Genomic DNA, 27,718 nt, shown 5'->3' with positions numbered 1-27,718 from the left:
AGAGTGTTTCTTGAATTCATTTTTTGTGACTCCTGTATAAAACACTATGTTGCCTGAAAGGTAGGTAGTAGCAGTGTAATAGTTGCGACTTTTGTTCCTGAAAGTTATAGTGACTTTAAAGTCACTGCCAAGGACTGCCTTTTGCACTTGGAAGTCCATGTCAACATCCGTTTGTGGTTGATACATGGTATCTTGGGTAGTTTGCTTTTTAACGCCATACATCACAGCAGTCTCAAGAGCCAGTCTCTCCTCCTCTGAGCCTAGAAATGAATGAAAATCAAATTTAGAAAAGAAACAGGGGTACTGCATTAGCCCACTTACTGATCACAAGGGTGCATCTTCCATAGTTTGTGGTAGCTGAACTTAATAGATGAGGACAGTGAACCTTCCTGTGGTAAAGTTAATATCAGGACAACTTCACAGTTTCCAAGTGAGTTGGTGTTAAAGATTGAAGACATATCAGATAAATTGATGTAGCTTAATTGATATTAATGGAGCTACGCTCATTTACTCTGTGCAAACATCTGACCTGAGTAAGAAATGTCTAAACAGCTGTATAGAAAACCTTTAATTATTTTGAATGCTTTGAGTTACTCCATGATTACCCTTTGTTTTCACTACAGTTTACTCAGTCCAATGCATTTCTGAGTAGCAAAGTTTGTGCTCTCATCAAGGTATCTGCAGTGTTTCTCAGATGGAGTTACAAATAAAGAGTTCCAGAGGGCACCTTGGCAGCTTTTCATGAGACTCCTTCAGCGCCAGACGTTTGTAAATCCAACATCCAAGATCTAACTGGGGTAAATCTACATAGGTATGGTCCCACCCCATTTCAGATTACCTTCTTGGAACTTGTACTCCTCAGTAATCTCCATCATTCCATCACCCCCAACTTCCTTGGTCACAATCAACTGCCCAATATGGGTTCTGTCAATTTTTTCTATCACTTGGGTTCCATTTTTCTCCCTTCTTGAGTAAACAATATCACTATTCACCTATAAAATTAAATGAAAAGGGATTGAGATACGTGGAAGTAGAGAGAGGAAGGGAAGCCAGCCTATCTCCCCTCAAAATAATGACACATTGACTTGAAGTCCCACTAATTACTCGCATTGAAGTCCCATGTTTAAAATTAGTCATATGTTACAATAATGACTAGATGCATTTTACTCTTTGGAGCTCCAGAACAACAGACAGTGTAAACTTGAGGAGGCTACAGAGATACTGTTCGGACTTGGGGAGCATGATTACACATTTCTTGCACCAAAAAGCTTTAGACCATAGAGAGGGGAATGCTTCATAGATAAAATATCTTTATTGTCTTCTGTCCTAAGCTATATACAAGTAAATTAGAGAGAGGCTTGCTTTACAGCTGCTGCAATTCTGGGCACACCAGCTCTGGTGGTGCAAGAGGTTAAAACTACAGACCAGGCCCCTCTTTCACTCCTCATGGAGATATTTCTTTCTCAGATGGGCCAAACCACTCATGTGAGCCCTCCTTGACCCATTGCAGCCAAAAGGAATGTGGTGAGTAAAGACTTCTTTAAAATTACCGGTCCATTTTGACTGAAATAAGCAACGGAGCCCTAACATAAGCAGCTTCAGTGGCAAGCCTGAGAAGGAGGTAACAGCTAGCAAGGGATGAAGATGAGCAACTAGAGTTAGTGACTCATTTGCCAGCATAGCTGGAATCTGGGAAGGATAAATGACCACAGCCTGAAGTTTCATCGGAGCCAGAGTAGCTTTTTCTGCCTATTACACCAGTGAGAAGAGATTAGAGAAAACTCTGTCATTCATTAGAGCCATATCACACCTACTGACCTGCACATCAAAATATAATTATGAGATTTTTTCTTTGACATGGAGTATATGTGAAGTAATGTCTCAATCCATAAATTGCAGTGGATCCCTATCTTCTGTCTCACCTATGGTCCCACTGATATCACTCAATGCACTAAAAATTTTCAGGTATGTACCTCAGCATAGACAAAAGGAGCATCAAATTGGAAGCAAACATGACCATGTTTAATGGCTTGAACTGAGGCTGGGCCGCACCTGTACATACCTATGGGGAGAAGAGAGATAAAATTAATTAAAAAAAAGTCAGAATGTTATATTTTCTCAAAGAAAAATAATTTGTGGGGTTTGGTGAACTCTTTCGGTAGTTTACAGGAACTCCTGACCAAGAAGTGAAAAGTTTAATTTCTGTTACCAGACCTCTAACAACACAGACTGAAGCCTGAAACAACCTAATGATTCGGCACCTTAATGGCAGCATAAAGCCCAAGTGCTTGAAACACAACTACAGCTGGTTTTGGTTAAAGCAGATAATTTTAGGAGGGCTCAGTTATACCACAGACTGAGAAAGACCTGATAGCAAATTGCTAAAAGCATCTTTTAAGAACTGGAAAATTAAGGACTGGGAAGAAATAGCACTAGCTTTTCACTTTTTCTCTCCCACCTACTGCCTGGTTAGGAAGTTTAGTAAGGGCTGCAGACATAAAATGAAGGAGAAATAATTTGATCAGGCTCCTGTATAGGTTCTCTAAAATTTTAGATGCCATCTTTTGGCAACAGGACTACATCTCTTTTGTACCAAGCAGGGCCCTTCTCATGCAGGATTTTGTGCATATGTATCATGAGCAGTGTTATAACAAGGACAGATTTATTTTAGAGCTCAAAACAAATCAGGAGAAGGCCCTGAGCATAGGTGAGTGTGGTTAGCTGGTGCAAGAAGTTGTCACCGGCCATATGGCGCCATTGGCTCAGCTATCATCAGCTCATTGTTTCCACAAAAAACCCAAATGTTGGAAAAAGACCTAAGGAGGACTTCAAGCAATATTACCATCACTGGTTTCTTGGGGTGTCCCATCAACAACCTGCCAACCTCCAAAACCAACAGGAAGATCAGGCCTGCTCATCCAAGCTTCATTCCAGCAATGATAGTTCCTTAGACAAGAGATGGGAGCAGAATATTACATTCTTGAAAAGAAGTATACAGACCAAAAAACCCCTGTGTATTTATGTCCTGCCATTGCTTCAATAACAACATTTGCCAATTTAGGGGTGAAAAAGTTGGCTCTTTTTAGAGACCAAAAGTTTGGCACCTACCTGTTAAAACATGAAGGCTACAATCCTTCACTGTAGTTTCTTGACTGCAAGATGAAGAAGCTTTTCGCTTCTTCTAATGTGTTCTGAATGCAAACGTCTCAGAAAACTTTCTAGTGCTTGGAGACTGTTGGGGTATATGAAGAGCTACACAGACTACAATCCCTTTCCAGCCAGACACTTCCACTTCAGTCTGCCTGCTAAAGCAAGCTTTGAATCTTCTTCAAGTCATTTAAGCATGGTCTGCTTTATAACTACTAAGGCTGAAGCTTTGGCACCTCTTCTGCAGAGATTCCAGGATCAGCTCCATAATATACAGTGTATAGATTTGTTTTCATAGCTCAAAGCAAACATGCTTAGCTGTTTTCCATGTTGGTTGAGAAAAACATTCTGCATAAGCTTTATAAGACTATCCTCACTGTGGATGCCTTATAAGGTCTTCCTAGTGTGTCATGCCAATGAGGGAGGTCAGATCTTCTACAACATACAGCTTTCCCTAAAACTCACCGACAACCACTGTGGGCCAAGTCTTGCCTTTAGGGCCCAGGACAGTATGCTGAAAGGTGAATTTCTGAGAGTGGTTCATCTAGGCACTCAGAGCTGAAACGCCCTCACTTGGCTGGATGCTCAGGAAAAGAAAAAAAACACAACAGCACCATCACAGTCTGCCCAGAGTGTTTCAAAGAAAGACGTGCAGAAAAGAGACGGATCTTGTAACTTTTTGCAATGCTACCAGCACTCAAGGGAGAGGACAAGCAAGAAAAAATTACAATCTAGGAAGAGGACCTCGCAGTAAAGCCAGCAAAGTGTTTGAATTTCATTACTGCAAAAAATAAAAGAAGGAAGGAGTAGAGAAAGGGGCAATTTTGCTTGCAAATTACACATATCCTACAGCAGATATGAATAAAATTACATCTGTGTAGCTGCTGATACAGTCCCTAGTACACGCAACGATATTAGCAACCAAAATGGGGATTGTTAAACTCTGACCATTTCATTAATAATAGGTGAAAACCAGCCATGGAGCAGAGTCGGAAGGATCTGAGGCTTGTCTAACAAGACATTTCAAAGTAGAAATGAAAGCTTGGATCAGGGTAAAACTTGTCAGTTAGGAGAGTTAATGAAGCAGCACTACAGAAGAAGGAATTATTCAAGGAAAATGACGCACACACGGAGAATTTTTGATGCTTCTGAGAGCAGTCAATGCTGAATCATGCTCCAGAGCTTTGCTGAGGGCTACCGGAGAATGGGGACACACTTTGTGGTAGGTGGGTTTTTGAAAACTGTTATGCCAATGTGTGAGAGAGACAATTCCTGCTCTGAAGCCTTCACTGGATGGGATTCACTTTGAATCAAACTCAGATGTGTCATTGGCTTTGTGTTCTGCAAAAGAAGAACCTGAAGAGCAGGCAGGAGGGAAGGATGATAAAACCAAGGGGGGGATAACAGTGTGGAAAATGGCAGCTCTGCTTCACTTCCATAATTAAGTAATGCATTTTTTTCTATATTTTTTTCTCTATTCATCCTAGGGGACAGGACCTTTCTTACTGGTTTCTATTGATGTAGTGTTGGGTACAACAGGACGGCTATTTCTTTAAGTCTGCTGCCATGCAAATAACAAATACACTTAACGACACTGAATATGAATGGATGGAATGATGTTGCTTGTAAAGTGCATAAGATTAATGAAAGGAGGATAAAGGGAACATTTGCCTCTCCAAAATGTAGCAGAAACTTCTCTCTGGTAGAAGTGAGAACAGCTGAGGAGCTGACTCCGCAGCCATAGTTTGTTAAACTGGTTTTGTAGTTCTTGTATTCTACAGCAAGCCTGAGACTTTAAAGAAAGCAAGAATGGCTAGGCTATACAGATCAATGTAATGACCATTAAATATTTACAGAGATAATTACGAATAGGCTAAACAAAGCAATGGGGAAATTAATAAAAGATGGCTAGGTAGGTTTTATGCCTGGAAGACAATTTAAGAAGGGTACTTTGTATTGCTTATGAGACAGGCACATGCCGGAAACAGCTGCTACCCTTTCATTAGCTAATAAACTCAGGCATTGGGGTTGAGAGATGCACTGATAACATTGAGAAATTAGAGAAAAGTGATCTGGAAGTGAGCGGGAGAGCAGAGATCTCGGAAGGTCTTTCTCCACAGGCCTAGACATGGATGAACCCCCATGGGGACAGGTGACTTCAAGCAAGTTTCTGCTGAGGTACAGACGTCGGTCGGCTTGTACCTCACAGTAGGAGTGAGTCTTGATTCCCATCCAAGAGAAATATTCTTTAAGTGTCTTTATATCATCATTAAGAAAGACAAGGAGAACAAAGTAAGGGGACAGAGGCAGTACTGATGGGCCCAAATCCAGCCAGTTTTATAAAAATAACTTTTTGCAAAGTCTGTGTAATTTTGTATATGTGTTTTGTTGTTGTCGTTGTTTCCTATCCTGAGGGAGAAGATGATCTTTAATAAAAATAAATAAATGTCAGATAACATTCAGAGGGAGCCCCACACTCAGAGATTGATTGGACTAAAAATCCTGGCTCCAAGTATCCCTGAAGTCTGAGAGTATTTAAAACTTAAAGACAGATTGGTTCCAGCAGTACAAGGCAATAGAAATGATATATTAATAAAGAAAAAGAGCTTTGCTTCCAGTTTTCAGGAGATTATAAATAAAAGTGAGAAATACATTAAAAAAATCATTATAAATACCTTGAGTTTGTCCTCTTAAAAAAAAAAAGAAAAGAAATAAAAGAGATGTTAAAAATAAAATGAAGGTTAAGACACAAGCCATTTAAAGTCGGCATGTGGGCCACCATGGAGTGTTACAGAGTAATGAAGAGAAAGGACATAGAGGAGAAATGAAAAGATGTGTGTAATATATTAAGTCATGCCCAAAGGGTTATGTGCACTATGTACTAATAAATGCACCAGGAGGATAAAACAAGGCAGTTCAAAAAGTAATCAACCCAAAGAAAAGCAAATGTAGGATGGGAGGATGAAATGCTAGTGTGAAGTTGCATATCGATTTCAGCAGAGCAAGGATGATTTTGGATGATCTAGCCCTGTCCCAAAAGCATGGAAAAAACCAGGACTGACTTAAGAAGCCTTGGGAAACAGCTGGGAAAATGAGAGGTAGGAAAGTAAAAGGAAATCTCAAAAGTGGGTGACAGGTGTTTCACAGATCAGGTTAGGAGAAGAGGAGAAGAGATGAGACAGTGAAAAGTCCGAAGCTTGGCAATGATCCATTACAGCGTGTACATGGACTGAGCAGTGAGGTGACCAATCATTAGGACTTTTTTCACATCATTTATAGGCAGAGGAGGTTTCAGAAGAGTGACTGTTCCTTTACAGCTCTGTGAGCCGTAGAAGGACCAGCTCCATGAGATGTACTGAGGTCCTGCTATCACATAGACCAGATGCAACTTAGCAAACTGGGAACCCCCAAAGATCCTAACAGGAGGCAACAAGGCAAATAGGACCACAGCCCTGGGCTTCAGGAGAGTAGACTTTGGCCTGTTTAAGGTCCTGCTTGGAAGAATCCCATGGAAAGCAGTTTTGGATAGAAGATGGGTCCAGGAGAGCTGGTTGCTTTTCAAGGGTCACCTCCTCCAAGTTTAAGAAAGGTCCATCTCCATGTGCAGAAAATCATTCAAAAGTGGCACAAGGCCAGCATGGTGAACAAGGTGGTCCAAATTAAACTCAAACGTAAAAAAAAAAGTGCAATGCACAAGAGGTGGAAGCGGGGACAGGTGACCAGGAGGCATACAGAGACACTGTCTGAGCATGCAGGGACAGGTTTAGGAAAGCCAAATCCCAGATCAAACAGAGTATGTCAAGGGATGTGAAAAGCAGTTAGAAGGGCAAGCATATCAGTATCAAAAGGAAGACTACGTAAAAGGTGGATCTGCTGCTGAATGGCGCAGGGGACCTGGTGACAAAGGACTAAGAAAAGGCTGAAGCATTCAATGTCGCCTTTGCTTTGGTTTTTACTGCTAACATTTGCCCTCAGGAATCACAGCCCCTGAGACCAGCATGGAAGTTTAGAGTAACAAAAATTTACCATCTGTAGAGGAGGAACAAGTTGGAGAATATTTAAACAAACTGGACACACAGAAGTCCAACGGATCCAATGGATCCAGAAGTGCTGAAGCAGCTGGCCAATGTCACTGTAACGTCACTCATACCTATCTTCAAAAGATCATGGTGATTGGGGGAGGTTCCTGAGGACTGGAAGAAAGCAAATATTGCTCCTTTCTTCAAAAAAGAGAAGAAGGAATATCCAAGGAACTACAGACTTGTCAGCCTCACCTTGATCCCTGAGAAGGTTCTAGAGCTAATTCTTCTGGAAAACATTTCCAAATATATTCAGGACAAGGTCACAGGAAGAAGTCAGCATGGATTTACAAGGGGTCAGCTGTGCCTGACCAACCTGATAGCCTTCTCTGATGAAATGAATGACTGAGTGAAGAGGGGGAGACCAGTGTATGGGGCTTGGTTTCTCTTTTGACTTTAGCATCATCTCCCAGAATATCCTCACAGACAAACGATTGAAGTATAGACTAGCTAAGTGGACAGTAAGGTGTACTGAAAACTGGATGAACTCCTGGGATAGGAGGGTTGTGATCAGTGGTGTGAACTCCAGCTGGAGCCTAGTCACTAGTTGTGTACTCCAGGGGTCAATACAGGGTCCAATTCTGTTTCACATCTTCATTAATGACCCGGATGGTGAAATCTACTACACTCTCAGCAAGTTTATTGATATAGAAAACTGGAAGGAATGGCTGTACACGAGGAGAGGCTAAGAAAGCTGGGACTGTTCAGCCTGTAGATGGGAAGGCTCAATAGGATCTTATCCACATGTATAAATGCCTGCTTAGGGAGCTAGGGGGAAGAAGGCAGAGCCAGACTCTTCTCAGTGTCCCCTAGCGACAAGACAAGAAGCAATGGGCAGAAATTGAAACACAGGAAAATTCTGTCTGAACATTAGGAAACACTTTTTTACTGTGAGAATGGTTGAGCACTGGCACAATTTTCCCAGAGAGGTTGTGGAGTGTCCATCCTTGGAGATATTCAAAACCCAACTGGACACAGCCGTGAGCAACCTGCTTTAGCTAACCCTGCTCTGAGCAGTGGAGTTGGATGACTTCCAGGGGTCCCTTCCAGTCTCAACTATTCTGTGATGCTGTCATACAAGCTTCAGATGCAAATGAACCTAATTGTTTTCCTTAGATTCCCTCTTGGTAACAGATTATGGAATTCACATAAAAAAGGTTACAACAACAGGTTCAGTCGTTTCCTCCACCACAGAATGGGTTGCTACAGTTTTAATACAAAGACTTCCAGAGATTAAGTTATTAATGAAACATGCTGATGAGCAGCTATCCTGATGAGTTGAAGATATCATTGACACAAATCAGGTATATGAACACTTAATAGGACAAGTATCTCCTGAATATAGGAATATAGAGGTCACATTCACTGCTTCACTCTGAGGAGGAGAGGCCTGAGGCCGAATAACCCACACAATTTCTACAGAACAGAGCATATAATCAATATATGCTAAACTCCTCCTGTCAGATAGAAGACAGTAAGAGTTCAAGGAGCAAGTTAGAGGACTACCTTCTCCAAAAGAATACGTAGACTCCATTTCTTCTTCTTAGGGAGTTTGTTTTTTATACATCTGGCGATAGCGTTTCAGTAATTTGTATGATATCTTGGCTTGTTTCTTTTTCAGCGGAACTGGATTTATTTTGGAAAGTACCTGTTTGCAACAGTGATGGCATGTACACAATGTAAAACCAGCCTACAAATATGAGAACTGGGCAGAAGTGGAACAAGAAGTGTGCTTTTCCATAGATATTGAGATAACTCTTCGAGCTTAGCTCCAGACTGATGAAAGTGTCCGTCCTACCTCTTTCCATTTTCAGAAATGGCCTGGTCCTAAGAAGCACAAGCCCATTCCAGCTCTCCTCCAGTGTGTTTAAATGTGTGCTGTAAGTAACATTAGTAGCGGGATCCCCTAGGGTTTGTGTCTTTACATGACAAGCGCTTCATGTTAGCCAGCCTACTAACAATCCATTCATTCTCTTTTACATAAGCTAGCAGTGTTCTCTAATGCACAGAGAAATAAATAAACCACAAGCATTGCTGTCATGTTTTTTTTACTACTTAAATTGTTGACACGTTAAAAGCATTTACCCAGAGAACTCACCAGACAGAGTCTTTTGTAATTTTGGTGTCCACTTTCCCTTCGTCATCCAGAAAGAAGTCCAACTGTAAATTGGCGTTGTTATCATGGGCAGAAGAATAGTTGGTAACGAGTCTTGCAGGTATCCCCAAACACCTCAGAACTGTGGGAAAGAAAGAAGTGTGATGAGGAGGACATATATGAAGACTGTGCTCAAGGATGACAGGATGCGAGAAAAGAAACTATTAATAACTAGAATGAAAGAAACTATTAATAACTAGAATGAAATGGGAAAACTCAGTCAAATCAACCCAAATAATTCCTCCTATCTATCTTTATGTAGAATATGTTAAATATTTTATTTAGTCCCAAAATGATGAGCATTCAAGATATATAATGGTACAATGGTTATGACCTAAGCAGCTGATTATCAATAGTTTTTGAACAGTCTTGCATAGTGACCACACTTAACTTTTCAGGGCAAATCTGAGTGCAATTGGCCAACCACATGACCAAATGTGGTATAAAGAAAAAGAAGTTTGAGCTTACAAGAAATGCAAAATACATTAGGTCTCCTAGTGTCAGTAACCCAGGAGACTCATGAGACTGTGATAAAAAGAACATTAATAGAAAGTATCTCCTTTTGGTTGATTTGAAGTTTTCCTGTTTGACACCTGCCGTCAGAATGGATCTGGAGAACACAAAGAATAAAGCAGAAAATTATTGCTGACAAGGCGGAAAAGCTTTTTTGCAAGTGAAATGTCAGAGAGTCTGAAAAAAATGAATTACATAATTTGTATTGATTGCTAGGTAACACTATTTTGGACTCAATAGTCCCTTCCCATAAAGGATCTCAAAAGGAGGATCAAAGAAAAAAAAAAAAGCCCCCACCCCTAAATCTCAAACCATCACAATGTAGCATCGATGACTCTTCTCCCCATTTGACAAGTGGTAAATTTGGGAAATGTGGAAATGCTACAGCTATGTCTGAAGTGCAGTAGTGCATCATTAGGCTTCTGTGTTTGTGGCGCCCTTTGGCTGATAAATAGGCATGGAGCATGGCCCCAAGGGGGGAGTGGGGCTGCAGGGTGGCACATCATCTCAGCTTCTCCAGATGAAATATTTTGTCTCTCAGCCAAAAAATTTCCTGTTTTCCAATTTATGAGCCAACATAGTTTTGCAGAAAACAGAGGAGGAGTTTTTTGGAAAGAGAAAACATTTTTATTGAAAACTGTGTTTAAAAATAGTTTTAATGCTGCAATGTTGAACAACCCTTGCTGCTACTGCTGGGTTTTGTATATTCATGAGTGTCACTACTGTGACTCCCAATAAAGTGTAGTGCTGTGCATTCATTTCAAGTTCCTGGGTGACAAATTACCTGGATGCATCCAATACCATATGTATCTATTGATTAAACTTAATTCAAGTGCCCTCCCAGGCTTCCAGCCCATGAGCCATCAGAGCTCATTGAAAATAATTTGTCTGACAATTTCAAGATTAATGACCATTTTTCAGAACATTTTAGCATTTTTAACGGATGACTATCCAGAGTGTACAATATAGTAACCTTGGAAATCTGGACTGGTCACAATGATAAAACACTGGCAGCTGAGAAAGACTCAAAATCAGATCAAAACAACCCTTTCAGTTGCACATGTCTGTTCGGATCTTTGCTGTCCTTTCTGGGCCGTGGTCAGCAGCTGGACGTGTCAGTGGCTACTTATCAGATCAGTCACTGGACAACATTTCCATTTCATAATATTCAACGAACTTTATACTTCAGCAATCCTTGCAGCAGTACAAAGTGCCAGGTCTCTGACTTGACTAACTTAGTCAGCAAACCGAGTCTAGTTTTGCCCCAGATAAATATACCTCTCCATTTAACACAGAAGGCTCCAGGCCTCTGCTGGGTCACCCCAGTTTCACAGTGGTGTACAGGAAAAATACTGCATGGTGGTGATTCAGGGTCAGTGCAGGGGGAAGGTGGGAGAACTGGGGTGTGTGTCTGTCTGTGATCTACAGAAATCCAGATGAGGCAACGGACAAAGACAAAGTGCCCCGTGGAAGCCACTGCGAGGAATTGCATCCATAGCAGACATTTGCAAGAACCTTTTCAAACCCATTGCATTGTGCAGAGGCTGAGGAGCATCAAATACAGGCAACCTCAGGCAGTGAAGGAAGTAGATGTTTCTCAGGTTCTTTGGATGCGGGTGATTGCTCATTATCCCACTGCACCAGGAATAAAATGAACAATTTCATGCGTCAAAGGACAGAGCACCTGCCAGCACCTCCCCAGATCAAAACAGGAACCTCTCCAGATGCATGAAAGAGAAGCAGAGAAACCTGAAACTGCGTTCCCCCACCACAGCTGTAAGAAGCGTGTGCGAGAAGAAGGCTAGGTGGTCAGAAGACACCTTTATTTCTGAGGTCCTTACTGTTTCGAATAGCTTTCGATCTACCTCAAGTAACAAAAATGAGTTACAAAATTCAATTATCCAGATTGGAGGAAAATTACATACAAAATTAAATACACATGTATGGAACAGGCAAAAATAAAGTGAAAATGCAGAGATGTCCAGGGCTGCCCGAGGGTGAAGAACCAGTCTTGTAACTTGTCATTAGTTATTCAATTTCCATGTTTGCTGTAGAAGATGGGTGATTAATATACTTCATTTTTGAGAGAAGTATAATGTAAAGAGAAGTATGATGTGATTCCTTGAGACAGCAACATGTGACAGTGCTGAGACAGATGAAAAAGGGAAATGTTCCATGGAGAGTTTTCTTGTAATTTCCTTTTTGCATCTTAACTACAAGGACCAAAGCTTAGACATTCGGCTGTGGCTGAAAAGTACTTGATGCTGAGTAGGCTCCAAGCCTGCAGAAATACCCGTTGTGTCCCCCTGGTCCTAACCTGATTTGGTCTCCCCCAGCTTGATACTTAAATGCATATGTTGTAAATGCTTCTAAGGAAGATCATCTAGGCTTAAGAAAGACACTCATTTTCAGTTTCTGTTCAGCTTCTTCTATTGGCCAGTGCCATAAGCATAGGAACTGCTTGACTGGCTCTACATTGGCACTTGACATAAGCACTGCTTCCAATATGTGGTCCTCACTATCTGCATAATGCACATTTTTTACACTTCCAAAGTCTTTCTTGACTTCTAATACGCTGCAGTGTGTTCCATTGTATTAGCAGATGATGTCAGAAAGTCAATAAAAAACAGTCCAACACTTTTTCTACTGGGTTTTACAACCTGCAACACCCTGTTTACTGCAACATTGGAACTCTAGTTTGAGCAAGTGTGTCTAGCACTTTGTAGTGCCAGCATTTTCGTCATTGTTCTGGCTCACAAACTCCATCATAGAAAATGTTAACAGTGCTCAGTAGACAAGTGCTGGGACAGCACACCTCAATTTGTTAGGAACAATCCTCAGTAGGTGAGATCTGGCCTTTCTGGAGCAGAAATGCCATCACATATCCCATATTAGATAAAAGTTTCATGTTGTAGGTCTAGATAACAAGCTCCCTGTTCATCTCAGATTTCCTCACAGAAATGTGGACTGTGCCAAAAGACTAACTTTCTTGCTCCCAAACTTAATCTCGTGAGTCACTGAATACGTTTTACTGAACCAATAAATAGTTAACAGATTTATGTGCAAGAGCAGCTGAACTGAAGGAGATGCCAAAGGCTTATTTAAAGACCATCTATTTTAGCCATGTATTTTTAAGTATCTCTGCTATTTACTTCTGAACACCACAGAATTGGAAAGTGTTTTAGCTAGTTTAACCTAAAAGCTCTCTCTGTTATGCAAGAGACACATAGCAGTATAGAGCTTTTCTCACTGATACCTACATGTGTTGAAGACACCAGCAAAGACCCAGCACTGGCCATATCGCACAGGTTGCTTAGAACTGTAATACTCCAAAAGAATGTCCACGCTTCCCGTCCAGGCTGAAGGTGCAACACCGTAAGTGTATGTATTGTCCCAGGATCCAGCAATCACACCACTATCATCCTTGGAGTTGATCTGAAGACAAAGGAAACAAGCCTTAGGGATGTCAGAGGCTGAATAATAAAGAGCTCTTTAACCCCGCAGACAAAGATAGGATGAGAGAGACGGAGTATAGCCAAGTTTAGGCTAGAAGTAAGACAGAAATATTTAATTATGCAGGTAGGAGACAAATAGAACAGTCTTGCTAAGGGCCACGGATTCTTCATCACTGAACAATTTTGAATGAAGGTCAGACACTTAAAAATAATGGTGAAATTAAATCACACTGAGGATCCATATTGCCAGTTTAGTAACTTTTATTAACATTAAACATGCTTACTGCCATGTATTTTTACTGCACATGATCAGTTATACACTGATAAACAAGCCTCAGAAATATTAAGCTGGATTCTTTCCTAATATCACCTGTTTTTCTGTCCATACCAGCCCAGAGATTTTAATAAAGTCACTCCTGATTTACAGCGGATTGAGAGGAGAACAAATCCACTGTTATTTTTAGAGTAGAAACTAATTTATTCGGTCCAGTACACATGAAAACAAGAAGGAATTTGCTGTGTAAGTTTTCCCTGGTAAGATTATACAAAGCAAGGAGTTCTGCTGACTAATGGCTATACTGATAGACATTAATGAGCAATACATCTCCTAGCTGCAATTTGAACCAAACCAGTTGAGGCTGTGCAAAAAGCTCATTCGCTCTGTACCTTCTAATTATGCTAATGTGGAACAGCTACACACCAGTCAAATAAATCACAATCCTCATTTAAAAGCTTTTGGCTGGATTAACTACTGTTTTATAATTAGAAAATCGACTTCCTGTGAACCCTAGGACTGAATAAAGATAAGCATTGAGTCATAACCAAAGGGCTAAGGGGTTGTGCCCATCTCGCCGTTGTGGGAAACATGCCAAGAAAAGAGGCACCTCAAGGACAGGGCAGTGTGTTGATCTTCAGGTTCTCCTCTGGCTGTAAAGCGAGGAAGAAGGGCGTTGACTCTACCTTCTCTCCAAGGTCAGGAAGCCTCAGAAGGATCCCAGCATAGGAACACCTCCTCAGACAAGCTCAGCTTGAGCATTTCAACTTGAGCAAGAATGAGGGTAAGGAACACAGATGGGACTTCAACATCTCTTGGCTACTTCTTACTGAGGTCCAGATTTCAGATGGTCAAAAACTCCAACCCAGCTATGGCCTAGTCCTGCAGATTAGACCTAAAGTCCATTGACTCCTGGATTTCCAGTGATGAACTTTCCCACCTGCTTAAAATGGTTGAGTGGCTCAAAACCTAAGTAATATCCAAGCCCTCTTTGGGTTCATAAACTTTGCGCTATTCTGCCCTTAGGGCTTCCACGGTCCCTGCACGAGGGACACTTTACATCTACTAGCCCAGTGATGAGGGAACTACATTCAATTTTTGCTTCTATCTGAAGGTCTGAAGCCATATTTCTAATGCCTGGGGTGAAAGAACTAACCAAAAGGTTAAAAGAGAAAAAGAGAAGTGAGGGTGTTCTCAATACCTCTTGCTGAAGCTATTCTATTTAACATGATGCCATGTAAGATTCAGCATGTGGCACTGAGAGGCTGGAGATCCCATTTCAATCTCATCTAAGACAAAGAGTTCATTCTCTTAAAGCCTGGGCAAATGCTGTAACAAGTGGGTTAAGGGATCATCCATCTCCAGCAGCTGTGTTTTGTGGATGGTCTATTTTAGTAGCTGACTTGGGAGAACATCTAATCACGCTAGCTCAATGACTAGAGTATTATTCTGGAAAGCAGAAGGCATCAGTTCAGATCTCTATAAGGCAGGGCAGAGGACTCAGTCTCTGCCTTCCACATCATGGATGAGTCTTCCATTTTAAATATAAGGGATGTGGCTACTCTTGCACCCACAGTATGACTCCTGGTGCCTAGCAGCTGGAAAGAACGGAGATGTGGAAAATCTTCTCCTTACTCTTTGCTTCTGGTTATTTTAGGTACTTCCTTTCTGAGTGTGGTAAGTTTTGTGGACCTCATGTTTAAGAGGAAAGCTCTCCCAGTGTTTTCTTCTGGGGCCAAGGAGGCACACATAAATGTTCTCAGCCTGACAAGGGCATTCGGGGCTTAAAAATCAGACACAGTAACACCCACCACTGCAGTGTCCTAAGACTCTGTTGAGGTTAGTGCTGGAGTCCACATAAAGTCTCTCAGTTCCCCATCCCAAATTCCACCCATCATGCTGCCTTACTCTCCATGGCAGAAATAGCTTTCTCAATTATCTCAGCTACCAGAAAGTGAGAACAGTGTCACAAGAAATGCTATCATGCCTGGAGTGCAATGTCTGTCCTACCAGTCAGGTACCATTCTCAGGAAAAGGCGATGAGCTGACACAAGTATTTCACCTTTAGTGGAGCAAAATAAAACGTCAGACCCTAGAGGTCAGAATGGACAATTGATCTGGTACCTGTTGGAGTGAGCTCATCGGGGCACGAGGGCCAGTTAAATCAGCCTGGCTTTGATTTACGAGTCACTTCTGACACATATTAGGTATCCATTACATACCACTGCAGAGGCAACACGGCAGATTTTGATTGGGTTTCCGCGCCCAGAGAGCTCCAGTTCTGCCTTGTCCATCAGGAACAGGCAAGCATCCAGAATGTTTTCTTCAAACTAGATAAAAGAAAATAAAGAGGGAAACAGAGGGAAAATTGAGTCACTTTTTATTCTGGAAAGTAAAGGCAAGGTTATTTTTCATTGTTGTTATAATAGCTGATCAGCTTCAAAATTAACTGGTCAAGTCAAATTTCTGTGTTTAAAAATACAGTTTTCTTCTAGAATAATTGCCCATGTATGGCAAAAAAATGTAGGAGGCTGTGAGGGAAAAGCAACCGTAATTTTCAATTCAATCTCAGTCCAGTTTCCAGAAGGTTGAAATGACAACACAGCCTTTCTGACAGGACATAAAATTTTAACTGCTAACAAGTATATAACAGGAAGATATTATAATAATAACTACAAGAAGCTAGTCTGCTCGTGAAGGACTTCATGTCCTTCACAGATTTCAGACCTGTTGATTTCAGGACTTCTCTGACATAGCCAATGCAATGCTGGGAAGTTGAACAATAAGTGGTTTGCCAGAGTTAACATGAAAACATTAACATTTTAAAATTGATTTTTAGATCTGTTTAAAATTGACAAGCCAAAAGCTGATTATAAAGATTAATCCTACTTTACGAAACTTAGACATCAAAAATACCAAGTGACCTAAAGTAGTCTTCTGCAAAAATAGAGTGAAAAGGTACAGTTTCTTCGATCCAGCATGAACAAGCACAAGAATGAATTGAGGGCAGAGGTGCCTAAATAGACCAGAAACCATTTGTCACAGAACTTGCCCTGCAATGTATTTCATTTTCCTTAGGAGAAACTGCATAGCAAGGGAAAATACCTCTGTCCTCTGGAAAATGGTAGGAGACAGGGAAATGCACATTAATAAAACAAATATCTTCTAGATACACAATCCTCTATTAACATTCAAGGCTGTGATTGATAGAAACTCCACGGAGTTCGTCCTCTTGCTGTGTTATGTTTTATGTTCTACGCTTGCATCCTTAAAGATATGATTCACGCTAACAGGATTTTTGCTTTCATGCTGCTACTAGAGCTGGACTGATTTTGCAACCGTCTCCAGCCTGGCTTAGGGCTGCTTGGCAGATAAGGACGATCTGAGTTTTGCCTTCTGAAGAAAGTGAGAAAGTGCCAAGACCAAGCTGCTGCTTTAGCAGCACAGGGAGAGGCAGAGGAGAAGGAAGAGTGGGGTCAGAAAACTGAAAAGGAAGCCTTGAAGAGTCAAGACTGATGCTGATGGTGCAGGGAAGATGTGAGGGATGAAGGTGGCATCCCAGGCAGCATCTGAGCTCTGGCATAAGCCAAGAAAGTGGAGGCACCACTGTGTTTCACTACTCTCAGCCATTTCCTGACCAAGGAAAGTCTTTTTCTTTGCCTCTGCCTCGAGCCTGCCTGGCTCCCGTGGCTCAGGGTACCACTGCTGTATGGATCCTTTTCAGCAAACGTCCTCCAAGGCAGCACACGTCTCATCATCACCCACACCTGCACTGAATTTCTTTCTCTGGAGCACATGTTCACTAGTGAGTAGCACCTTATAGTCTGAGAAAAATTGAATTCATGGTGTTTGGGCAAACAGGGAAAGAGGGATCAGTGTTTCCTAGGGACCTACTCCTAATATTGTATCATCCCTGGGAAGCTGAATAATTGCACGGTAAACTCTCCAGTCCACTCCACTGATATGTGATGTAAATAATCTTGGGAGAATCCTCACAACAGACAATGTAAACTCTAGGCCCACATAGCTGTCCTTCCTGCTTCAAGTTCACTTTTCTTCTGGTCTAGCCCAATGATTTATCACTTTCACCAGGATTAAAATCTACTTTCTGCACTTCAAGTCATCAGCAGTGCCTAAGACCTGAGTTAAATCAATAAGAAGTTTACCCTGCAAATTAAATCTTTCTCATCTACAGTTTATGAGACACTGTCAATCTTGCCAGCATACACAGAAAGAATAAAGAGGAAAGACATTGCTATCAGGGTTGTTGCCTTCCACCTTAGCATTTACAAAATGATATGAATGTTTGTGAAATAACTGGATTAACAGGAGAAGAAATAGGACAAGCTGTAAAGTCTAGCTGCTGTTGCAGTACTGTAGGATGCAGAGTAACCTTAACTCTAAAGCCAGTCTTGTCCTTCTTCACTCTCCAGGGCTTTAAAAACATTAAATCAAACAAAATGTTTCTTGCTCCCACTCTTGGCATGAAAACGCTCTCTAGAGGGAAGTGGAATAGAAACATAGCACTTGCAAGGCTGAACACCCGTGAAATGTCAGAGGAACCAGAGCAGCAGTAGGCAGCCAGGGCAGGTGAGTGAACTTGGGCCCGGCACAGGCACTGCCTGCTCAACACAAGCTGAAATGGAAATAAACCAAATTCAAACCCAAGGAACTTTAGCAGAGCCACCTGAGAAAGACTGCAGGTGGAAAACAAGGCATGAGAAAACACACAGGCAAAAGGGTTCTGTCTGCACACAGGCGTGCACTGTGTTACAGAGCAATGCATTTTAGTTGGGCTGGACTTCAGTGGGCATCCTCTTTCATGCTAACCTGTTTCTATAGATGACCTTCCATTTAAATCAAAGTAAGAGGGGCTGTATCACCTTTTGCACTGGTTGGAATAGGGCTGCATTTCTCACAGTCAGTTGCAGGCAGATCTGATATCGCGTTGCCTATGGTCTGATCTGGCCAAATGCACGTGTCATAAAATTACTTTTGCACATTGGGCTGTAAAGCTAATGCAGCTCTATGTGTGGACAGGAGGCAACTCGTGATGGCAACAAGAGCTCTATGCCAACCTGTTTTATTTTATTTTTCTCACAAAACCCCCAACATTATATGATCAATGTAGCATTCAACTTCTGACATTTCTCAGCTAGAGAATTCATATGTACCTAGATTTGTTCCAAAGCCAAATTTCCCCTGAATCCCCTGTGGGCTTTTAGAATCATAGAATTGTTTAGGTTGGAAAGGACCTTTAAGATCACTGAGTCCAATTTTCTGAGTGACTGGTTATTTACACTTTCTTAGAAGAAAGGAATCACAGTCATGTTACAAGGAGCACCTCCATCCTCATTCATTACAGCCATGTTTCAACTGGTCTGTTGTTTTTTCTTCCTTGGTCCATTTTTCTTGCCTTTCCTTCTCTCATGTTGATGCTGCTCATTAAAGACAGCAGCTGTGAGAATCATCTCCCACTAGTAACCTAGTTTTGAACTGTATGTCCCTTTCTAATTTACAATCTGAGTTAAAACTTCCAGCTGTCATTGTTTTAGCCTAAGAATATTACCATGCACAAGTTTATCTGTGTTTTTGCATATGACCTTCTACCTCTATGACTGTATGTGGTCTTATACTTTTTACTTACATTGTTGTACAGGGCAACATCATAAATACAAAATGCATACTTGCATAATAGAGGCCTTGCTGTTAGTGCTTTTACTCACTCATAGTGAGTACTCAGTCAATGCTCTTATTCTTAACATCCAGGATTGTTGAAAATGAGGGAGACGCATGTTTTTAATGGTTAGAAATTGTCACGGTAAGATCAGGAACATCATGTCCTCCATCTCACTGAAAGTGAGGGAACTAGAAGAATATTTCACCATTGCTTTGCAATTTGAGGTCTTTGTTACACCCTTACAAAATGATCGATTCCATTAAAACTGTTGGCTTGTGCCCCCTTAGGTGCATCTGCCACACTCCTTTTTCACATGGGCAAGTGATAGCAAAAGGTGCACCACAGCACAGTGTGGAAATCAGGTCCTCCCATTTCAGACAACACAGGAATGGAAGTACATGACAAAGGGCTGTGGAACAGCCCTAACCTCCCAGACAGAACTACCTCCTAGCAAAACCAAATAAATAACGCAGTTTCTCAAGGGAGGCTGATGTTTGTGTCAGGAAGGTGCCAGAATTGCAGAATATAAGCATCTCAGGCCAAGCCACCATAGGCCATAAATTTAGCATCTTAGGACATAAATCTAGCAGCTGGTTTAAGCAGCACCTTCTACCTCCAGCCACTCATTCTCCTCTCTCCCTCCCCCTTACGTCTGTCATGGAGCAAATCCCAAATCTGGGAAGAGAGTGAGCCTGAAAAATAAGCCGGAGCGGGGAAAAAAATCAAGGAGATGCTTATTCAGCTAGATCAGCTCTCCAGTCTGATTCACTGCAAGGCTGCACAAGCACTTGCAGGGGGAAGGAAGGGCCAGGAGGGGGCATTTTTGGTCAACTTAAATGCACACCCAGCTTTGGCCTCAGGATATGGTTCCACATCTCTCATATGAGAGACACCATCAGCTTCTGGAATTGCTCCCCCTCCCCCCCGACATCTTATTTAAAGGTTATTTTTATCTCAGTCAGGATGACAGTCAGACCCCGCAAACAACAGCACTGACACAACCAAAGGAATGGTGCAGAGGCAGGAACTCCCTAAGGCAATGCTGCTGCAGGAAAAAAGATGAAATTGTGCCCTCAAATAAGGAAACAAGAGAGATGTGAGTTCAAAGAGCTCTCCAGGGCAAGCACACTGGAAATCCATCCAGCTCAAGCTTTGAGATTTTCTTTAGCTGAAGGAAAGAGAGCAAAGCAAGGCCCCTTCTGCAAGGCTGCACTGGAGAGATGCCACAAAAACTGAATGGATCCTTCACCATAACATTGAGGAAATACTTCAATACTTTCTTAATTGTGTTGTTCTGAAAATCCAGGAGGTGAGATGGGCAGAGTTCACCATGTCCAATAACTGTCCATTGGAGCCCCGCTGAGTGACAGCTAGGGTTAGTTTTGCTCGTTTGGATTCTGCTCTTTAATGCTTTTTTCGCCGTTCTTACACAACAACTTAACTCTTTCATCCCATAGGGATTTTTCAGGCTAGTTAATGCTTACAAACACATTGAGGTAAAATAGGCAAGCAATAAGTCTGATGTTATTGAATGCACACCAATACTGCATACCAGCCTGGCGGGGGTGGTGGGGGGCAGGGGGGTCCCCCAGTCTGCAAGAGGCCACTGGATACTGATGTTGTCAAGTCCAGGCAACAAAGGGAGAGGTTCCCTCCTTTGTCACTGCGGTGAGGAAATTTAAAACTCTGGGATTAAATCCCAGTTTGTCCCCCTTTGTGACAAGCTGACCCCCAAGAAGATCAGAATTATTTCCACCAAACTGCTAAAACTAAAAGGAAGAGTCAAAAAGCAATACAATCTGTTGCTGAAAAATTAAAAAAAAATATCTCTCTACTCTTTCACCAAATCACTTTGATCCTGAAGCAGCACCAACATAGCAGCAGAAATACGGCTGCACTGTGGAAACCTCAGCTAACGATCATAACTTTCAACAGGCAGCCTCTTAGTATCTGAAATACGCACCTAAACCAAGATCTTTAAATATTAGCTATTATAACATTGCTTTTCTGGATTAGGCATACACCCACTTCATACAATTTTTAAATTATGCCCCTTGTCTTTCTGAAGAAGAGACCAATAATGCACTCCAGAGCCCACAGTCTCAACCACAGTCTGGTGTCAATTAAACTCACTTGCTGTCTTACTGTGAGCAGCCAGAGAAGGTCTAAATAGCTCACCTGACCGTAACTCCAGCTTCTTAATTTTATGTCGTTGATGTTTCCATGGAAAACAATACCAACATCATTCAGGACGTATTCTTCCCTTTCCTTCTCATCATCCAGATACACGGCATCCTCTGCATCAGTTTATTGAAAATAAATGTTAACACAGTCGCTTCTTTTTCATATAGGACAGATAAAAATTCTTAACATATAATACAGTCATCTTTGACAAAAAGTACCCTCTTCCATCAAACAAAGCATTACTTGCTTCAACAGAGTACAAGAATAAAGAGGTAGTCACCCCTGTTAGGAATACGATATACAACTTAAAAGCATGCAAGATGCAAAAATGCTGACAACTCCTGCCTGTTTTCTCAGGATCTGTAAAGTATGATTAAAATATAACATCCTATCAAGAATTTTACAATTACTGTGTACCACTAATTTAAATGTTGGAGCACCATGACGCAATTCTGCATCTGTACAAACAGATCAAAGAACAATTTCAAACTTATTAATGTTAATGGAAAACAGGTCAAGTCAAAAGCTCTAAAGAAAAACCTGTAGTGCATTAAAAAAAATGGAATACAGTTTTTATAGTGTATTAACAGAAGGGTTTGATTGCTTTTTCTGTAGGTAAGTTATTGACTGGAGTATCCTGCCCCCATGTAGCTTGACTGGCGAGCTAATATGAGAAGAAATTCAAGTGTCCAAGTGAAAACTGAAAGTAACTGGAAGAGATCTTTAGCAAAACAGATACAAAAGGTTTATCCTAGATTGGTCTTATATCAAAAATCAAGGGCACATGCATGGATCCTCACCCTGCAAACATGATTCACACACATAAAGAACCCATTATTAATATTAATAAATAACCCTGAATGACATGAAACTATTCAGACATTTACAGGTAAGTATGAAGCAGGTTGTGATTCGGTGATGCTAGAATAGTTGAGGATTTCTTTCCTGTGCCAATGCTTGTGTTATGAGACTAAGGGATACAGTTTAACAATTAATAGTATGGGAATTAATTAATTTGAGAAAGTCAGTAATGTGGTACCAGGTAGCAAATTAAAGGGAAGCAATAACCTCTGATAGTTTGATGTGGGCAAGTACAAAACTACCACTCACTACTGCTACACTGGATTTCTTCAGTATCCCACTACAAATTACTAGAGGATCATTTCACTTTTAAAAGCCTATTGATTTGTTGTATTTTGGTGAAATGCAAATCAGATTTGTACTTCCTTGTAAACAACATCCTCAAAAGCTTCTTCATTTGCTCATAAAACTGCAATTTGGTTGAAAATAAGCTAAAATCTGAGCCCTCTAAAAAAATCAATGGTAAAACTCACACTGGCTTCAGCTAGGTGAAGGGTTTTTCCAGTCTACACACCTGACCCTGCTGCAAGTTTTGTTTTCTCTGAAGATATATTTATATCTCTATGTCTATACACACAGAAGGGATTATGCACAGGTATTTAACGTAAGGACCTCCACATTGGTGTGCAAGGAATGACAGGGAAGCAAGCATTAGATGTAAGAAGCCTTTATCGCATTTGAGAAGATCCGTGCTTGCCATTATGCTTTTGCCTGGGTTGATCTACAGGCTCTGCAAACTACGTCCGAATCCAAGCAAACACAGAAATGGCAAGTTTTACCGGGTTTTCCCTAAGGCAGGCAGGCCTGAGACCTGCTCTCACATTTGGCGCAGTTGTGGTATTCACACGGCTTCTAAGGGCTGGGCCATCAAGAAGTTTCTTTGCCGGCTTGTCACTACTCATGACCTAGTCAACCTGCACCCAGGCACAAAGCGGAAGATCATAGGTTTATTATATTCAGAGGTTCCCAGGTGAAAGAAAGCATTAAAACTTGACAGTGAATGAAAAAGCTGCAGTCATTTATGCCAGCGAGGACTCTCATATTTACAAAACTATATATTACGTGACTTTTTTGAGGTCCAACTCCCAGCTCTAAACAAGTTCGGCATAACATCCCACTAAAAATGTTGCAGATGTTACAGATCATCTAAGCTCTGTTTCATTAGGCTGGATCTGCCCAATTTGCTGATTGAACAACTATATGCATTCTCTCACTGAGCTTTGGGTTTTATTAAAGCACAGCCATACAAATGGTACAGAGAACACATTTAAAGAAGACGAACTCACACCTTCTGAACAGTTACGCATTCAGTGGAGTGTGTGCATGTGCCTTCTTGACAGCTCTTGTTTTCTTTCAGGGATTAAAAATATCAATATTGATCTGGTTGTTATCAACTGAGATGCTTATGTTCTTCCGAGACTCCGTGATCTTTGCTAAATTAGATGAAAATTGATTAACTTCTCTGTCAATTATTTTAAAATATTTGTGGGTTTTGATAAAGTAAAAAGGGCTTCTGTGTTTCACAGAGAATCCAGCCGCTTTGATTTTTGACAGCTTTCACTACCCTTGAGACTGTTTAGAAGAAAATACGAGGCATTTGTGACTACTTTGATGCTAAGAGTGCTCTACATAGTACAACTCCTAATTATTTTGTGCAAGTGGAGGCTCACATCTGACAAACAGAAGAATTCCACAGAAATGTGTTGGGTTTGTTTGTTCTTTTTCTCTAGCAGTTTAGGGTTTTTTTTTACTCACATCTTTTACCCTGGGAAATTACTAAGACACTAGCAATGCTACAAAGAAGCAAATTAGCCTCTATGCTTCTCTGAAGATGGGTAAGGTAAAAATACACTTTACATGAAGACAGTACTGCAGGCGAGGAACCGCACTGAACAGAGGCTCCTTGTAAAAGAGGTGAGGAGTTCAGAGCAGCCCTTTCAATTTGGGAAGGTGAATGAGTATGAGAGGACCCTACCCAGTATGGGGGGAACCCCATCCCCAACACAGCAACTGCCTGGCGTTGAAATGCTATTTCTTCGTGCGGATGATGACCGCTGAGCCCAGCAGCACCAGGTGGAGGTGGAGGCGGTGGGCTTGCCCTGAGCACCCAGACTCCCTTCAACGTGCTCTCGTGGGAATCCAGGAATGCAAGGCTGGGCCTCGCTGGAACCACAAAACTCTCAGGGCTCTTGCTGGGAAGAAGACAGCAGTGTGGGAAACACAGAGCTGCAAAAGCTAAATGTAGTTATCTACAAAAGCCACTCCACCCAGCACCAAGATCAGTACTCTGCCTTGCAACTGCTAGTCCTTGCCTACATTAATGTAGCAGAAGGATGCAGCTGTGTGTGAATTTTACCCATGTGGAATCTATGATACAAGAGATCAAATTTAAGATTTAGCTATAAACACAAGAAAATGTTATTGGGCCAAATTTGGATGACTGGTAACACTTGACAGGAGTCCAAATTCATGTTACTAATCCTCAAACTCTATTAGGACACTTAAGCAGAAGAAATGTGCAACTGACTCAATAAAGCTGCAATACATGTAATTGCTTAAATATAATGCACTTTGCAGGAGGCTTGGGTGAATTAAACACACACCTCCGCCCATAGAGTCTGTAACTTACTCAGATACACTATGCATCTCCGCCTGAGAGAGCCACACAGGTCAATACAAGGTCTTTTCCTGATAATGTTCCCCCCGCCGAAAGTTGCTGGGACTCACCATCTCCTTGGAGAGAGCTCACAGTATCCAGATCAAAGGAGCCCTTCTCTGCTTTCATGTCTGATACTGCTAAGGGTTACCTTAAACTCCAAGAAGTTATCCTTAACTACTTGCCATTTGTATCTTCTGTTTCAGAACTGAAGAGGGCTCCGCATGCCCAAAAGCACATCTGTTTTTCCCAACTATGTCAGGTGGCTGAAGAAAGGATGTTGCCTCTCCTCACAGGCTTTACCTTGCTTATTAAGTAATGCAAATTACACCTGAGTATCTGAAATCTCAATCCACTAGCTTCCTGAATTCCTAGATGTTTGGGGCTGGTGTATATAATTTTGCAGGATCAGACCCTGCATCTGCATCTTTAAAGTATTCTTGGTGATCAGCGTTAAATGTAGCTAAGGGGACTAAAACATATAAAAGCATCTGATGATTTTGGAAACAAAGTACTCTGTAGCTTGACTGGTAAAGTATTCAAACTTGTTCTGAAATAGCAGAAAAAAACCCACATCCCTGGCTGGGAAGATATGTCAAAACTGAACTACAGTGAGAAAAGGAGTAATAAGAAAGGGTGCAAATGCCACCATCTTAAAGAAAAGCTCATTCCGACACATTGATGTTTCTCCAAAATGACGAGTCGGAAAGCTGCGCTAGACACTGACAGAGCCCGTACTCTGCTCCCTGTTATAACAATCCCCATTCATTCCTGGCATCAGCCTTCTCTCTTTTTAATGAGGCTTTTCACTCAGACTTTTTTGCTTAGCTATTAACCTAGCAAACAAGTCTAGAAGATTTTCAAACTATTGTTTTCTCTGCACTTTAACTGCCTGAGTTTTTATACCCTTTTGTCATTCCACTGAACAATTGTTTCCAGCCAGGGGATAAAGTGTGGAGAAGCAGTCCCTCGTTTCCTATCATAAGGAAAGGGGGAAAAGGCAGAGATAGGAGCCAATTAGCCCAAAGTACCTAGGGGTAAAAGCAGGGGCAAGAAATGAGAATAAATCCAAATCTAAATGAAACATGCAGAAAATGAAAACTACAACAGTCAGCAAGGGACAGGACCTGAAGTCATCGAGACAAGCCTGAACACATAAGCTGGAGACAAAAATGTGGTCCTCCAGGGGTGACCCCGAGTTGCCTTCCCTGGGCCTGGGGGCACACAGCACATCATTGCTGCCCGGAGACTCTCTTCTGCTTCCCTGAAGCAGAGCCTTTCCCTTGGCCTTGCCAATGACTGGTCCTGGAGGTAACTGCTGCATGTCCTGCTCCCTGCGGGTTTGTTCCCATGCTGTGGTTTTAGTCGTGTTGGTTTTTGGCCCCATTCAGCTCAGGTGTGAGGGAGGGAGGGCAGAGGAGTGCAAAGCAACCCACGTGCCATGAACAGAGGTGGATCAGTCAGCACACAGGGCTGGTGAGGAAGGAGGTACGAAGAAGGGATTGATTTTCCCCTTCCCAACCCCTGACTAGCACCTTGAATCAGCCTGTGTGGTCCCAGTCACATCACAGTGGGGTAGCCAAGCCCCTTGCATCACATTTTTTCTCCACATTAGGGCTGCATGCAGCCCTAGCCACTTGTATGCTAGTCATGAGGCCACCTGAGGCAATTTAAGAAGATTTTTCTTTGAGGTTTGTCCTTTTCCAAAGAGGTGCTGAGCCACTGCAGCATCACTGTGCTGGTTGGCAAACTGGCTGTTACGATACCCAGGACTAAAGCCAAGGGATGCTCTACCTTGGGGTAGAGAATCACACCTCTCTAGCTGGAGCTGTGACAAGCTGATGATGCCTTCACAGACCTTCAGTAGTTTTGTCTGCTCACCAGTGGGTCATACCTTTGGCAATGATTCTCTCTGTGTTACACACTCTCCCTTCTCTCCCAGACAAAACTCTTAGCGTGCTGCTCTAAGGTACCCACCTCTATGTTGCTTTCAGAAGTCTCATAGTGTTCTGAGGCCTTGGGTCCTGCCCTTGCCTCCTGTTCCCGCTTAACTAACCCGGCTTTACTCAGCCTTAACATATATCTTCCTAAATAATGCATAAGCTAATCATCGCTTATATTCCCTTGGACCAGGGGCAAGTAATGAATTCAGCACAAATCATTCGAGGTACTGACAGTAGGGCAGCTGAATAATGGACTCTATTAATAACGCTAAACTTACTCGTCACTCGATAGGATGGCCCTTGTTTCATATGGGATTATTTGATGCAAATACTCTGGTAAAAAAATTGAAAGATGAAGGAAGGGTGGTGGGAGAATATTAAAGCTAGCTGGTGACCTAAATACATAGCAATATGTATGACTTGGAGCCTTACAAATGTCGGAAGCTGAGACACAGTGCTACAGCCTGTCAGAAGGCTGAGCCAAACGTCTCCGGTTCTCCTTGCTCTCTTCTTAAAGCTACACATGGAGTTCATTGGGTAAAATACAATTCTGTCAGCATAAGGGCTGATTTTACCTGGGATCCAGGGAGACTTAACAAAAATAAATTGTTCTTCAGTCCACTGGGTTACAAAGAAAGGCTCATTTGCAAAATGTTCTATTCCTCATAGAGGACGGGGTTGCTGGTAAGTACTCCCCACTAAAGGCAAACTTATGATGGCAAATGTCATGTAGTGGCAGGAAGGCATCACCAGTGATGCCACAGCAGGTTG

General features: G+C 41.8%; 1 protein-coding gene across 1 annotated transcript in view; it reads right to left on the bottom strand.

Moving 5' to 3' along the window:
• Positions 1-27,718, bottom strand: part of LOC104157403 (coagulation factor XIII A chain-like) — a 59,848-nt gene that overhangs the window by 11,455 nt on the left and 20,675 nt on the right. The window contains 8 exon segments of the mRNA XM_009694718.1: positions 1-260; positions 839-992; positions 1,974-2,062; positions 2,843-2,946; positions 9,325-9,463; positions 13,155-13,329; positions 15,846-15,953; positions 21,482-21,600. Of these exon segments, the coding sequence (XP_009693020.1) occupies positions 1-260; positions 839-992; positions 1,974-2,062; positions 2,843-2,946; positions 9,325-9,463; positions 13,155-13,329; positions 15,846-15,953; positions 21,482-21,600 (1,148 nt within the window).

This window comes from Cariama cristata, unplaced genomic scaffold, assembly GCF_000690535.1.
Source record: "Cariama cristata isolate BGI_N322 unplaced genomic scaffold, ASM69053v1 scaffold12542, whole genome shotgun sequence".
NCBI lineage: Eukaryota > Metazoa > Chordata > Aves > Cariamiformes > Cariamidae > Cariama > Cariama cristata.
The sequence above is the reverse complement of the archived record's forward strand: the minus strand, read 5'-3'. Positions and strand labels throughout refer to the sequence as shown.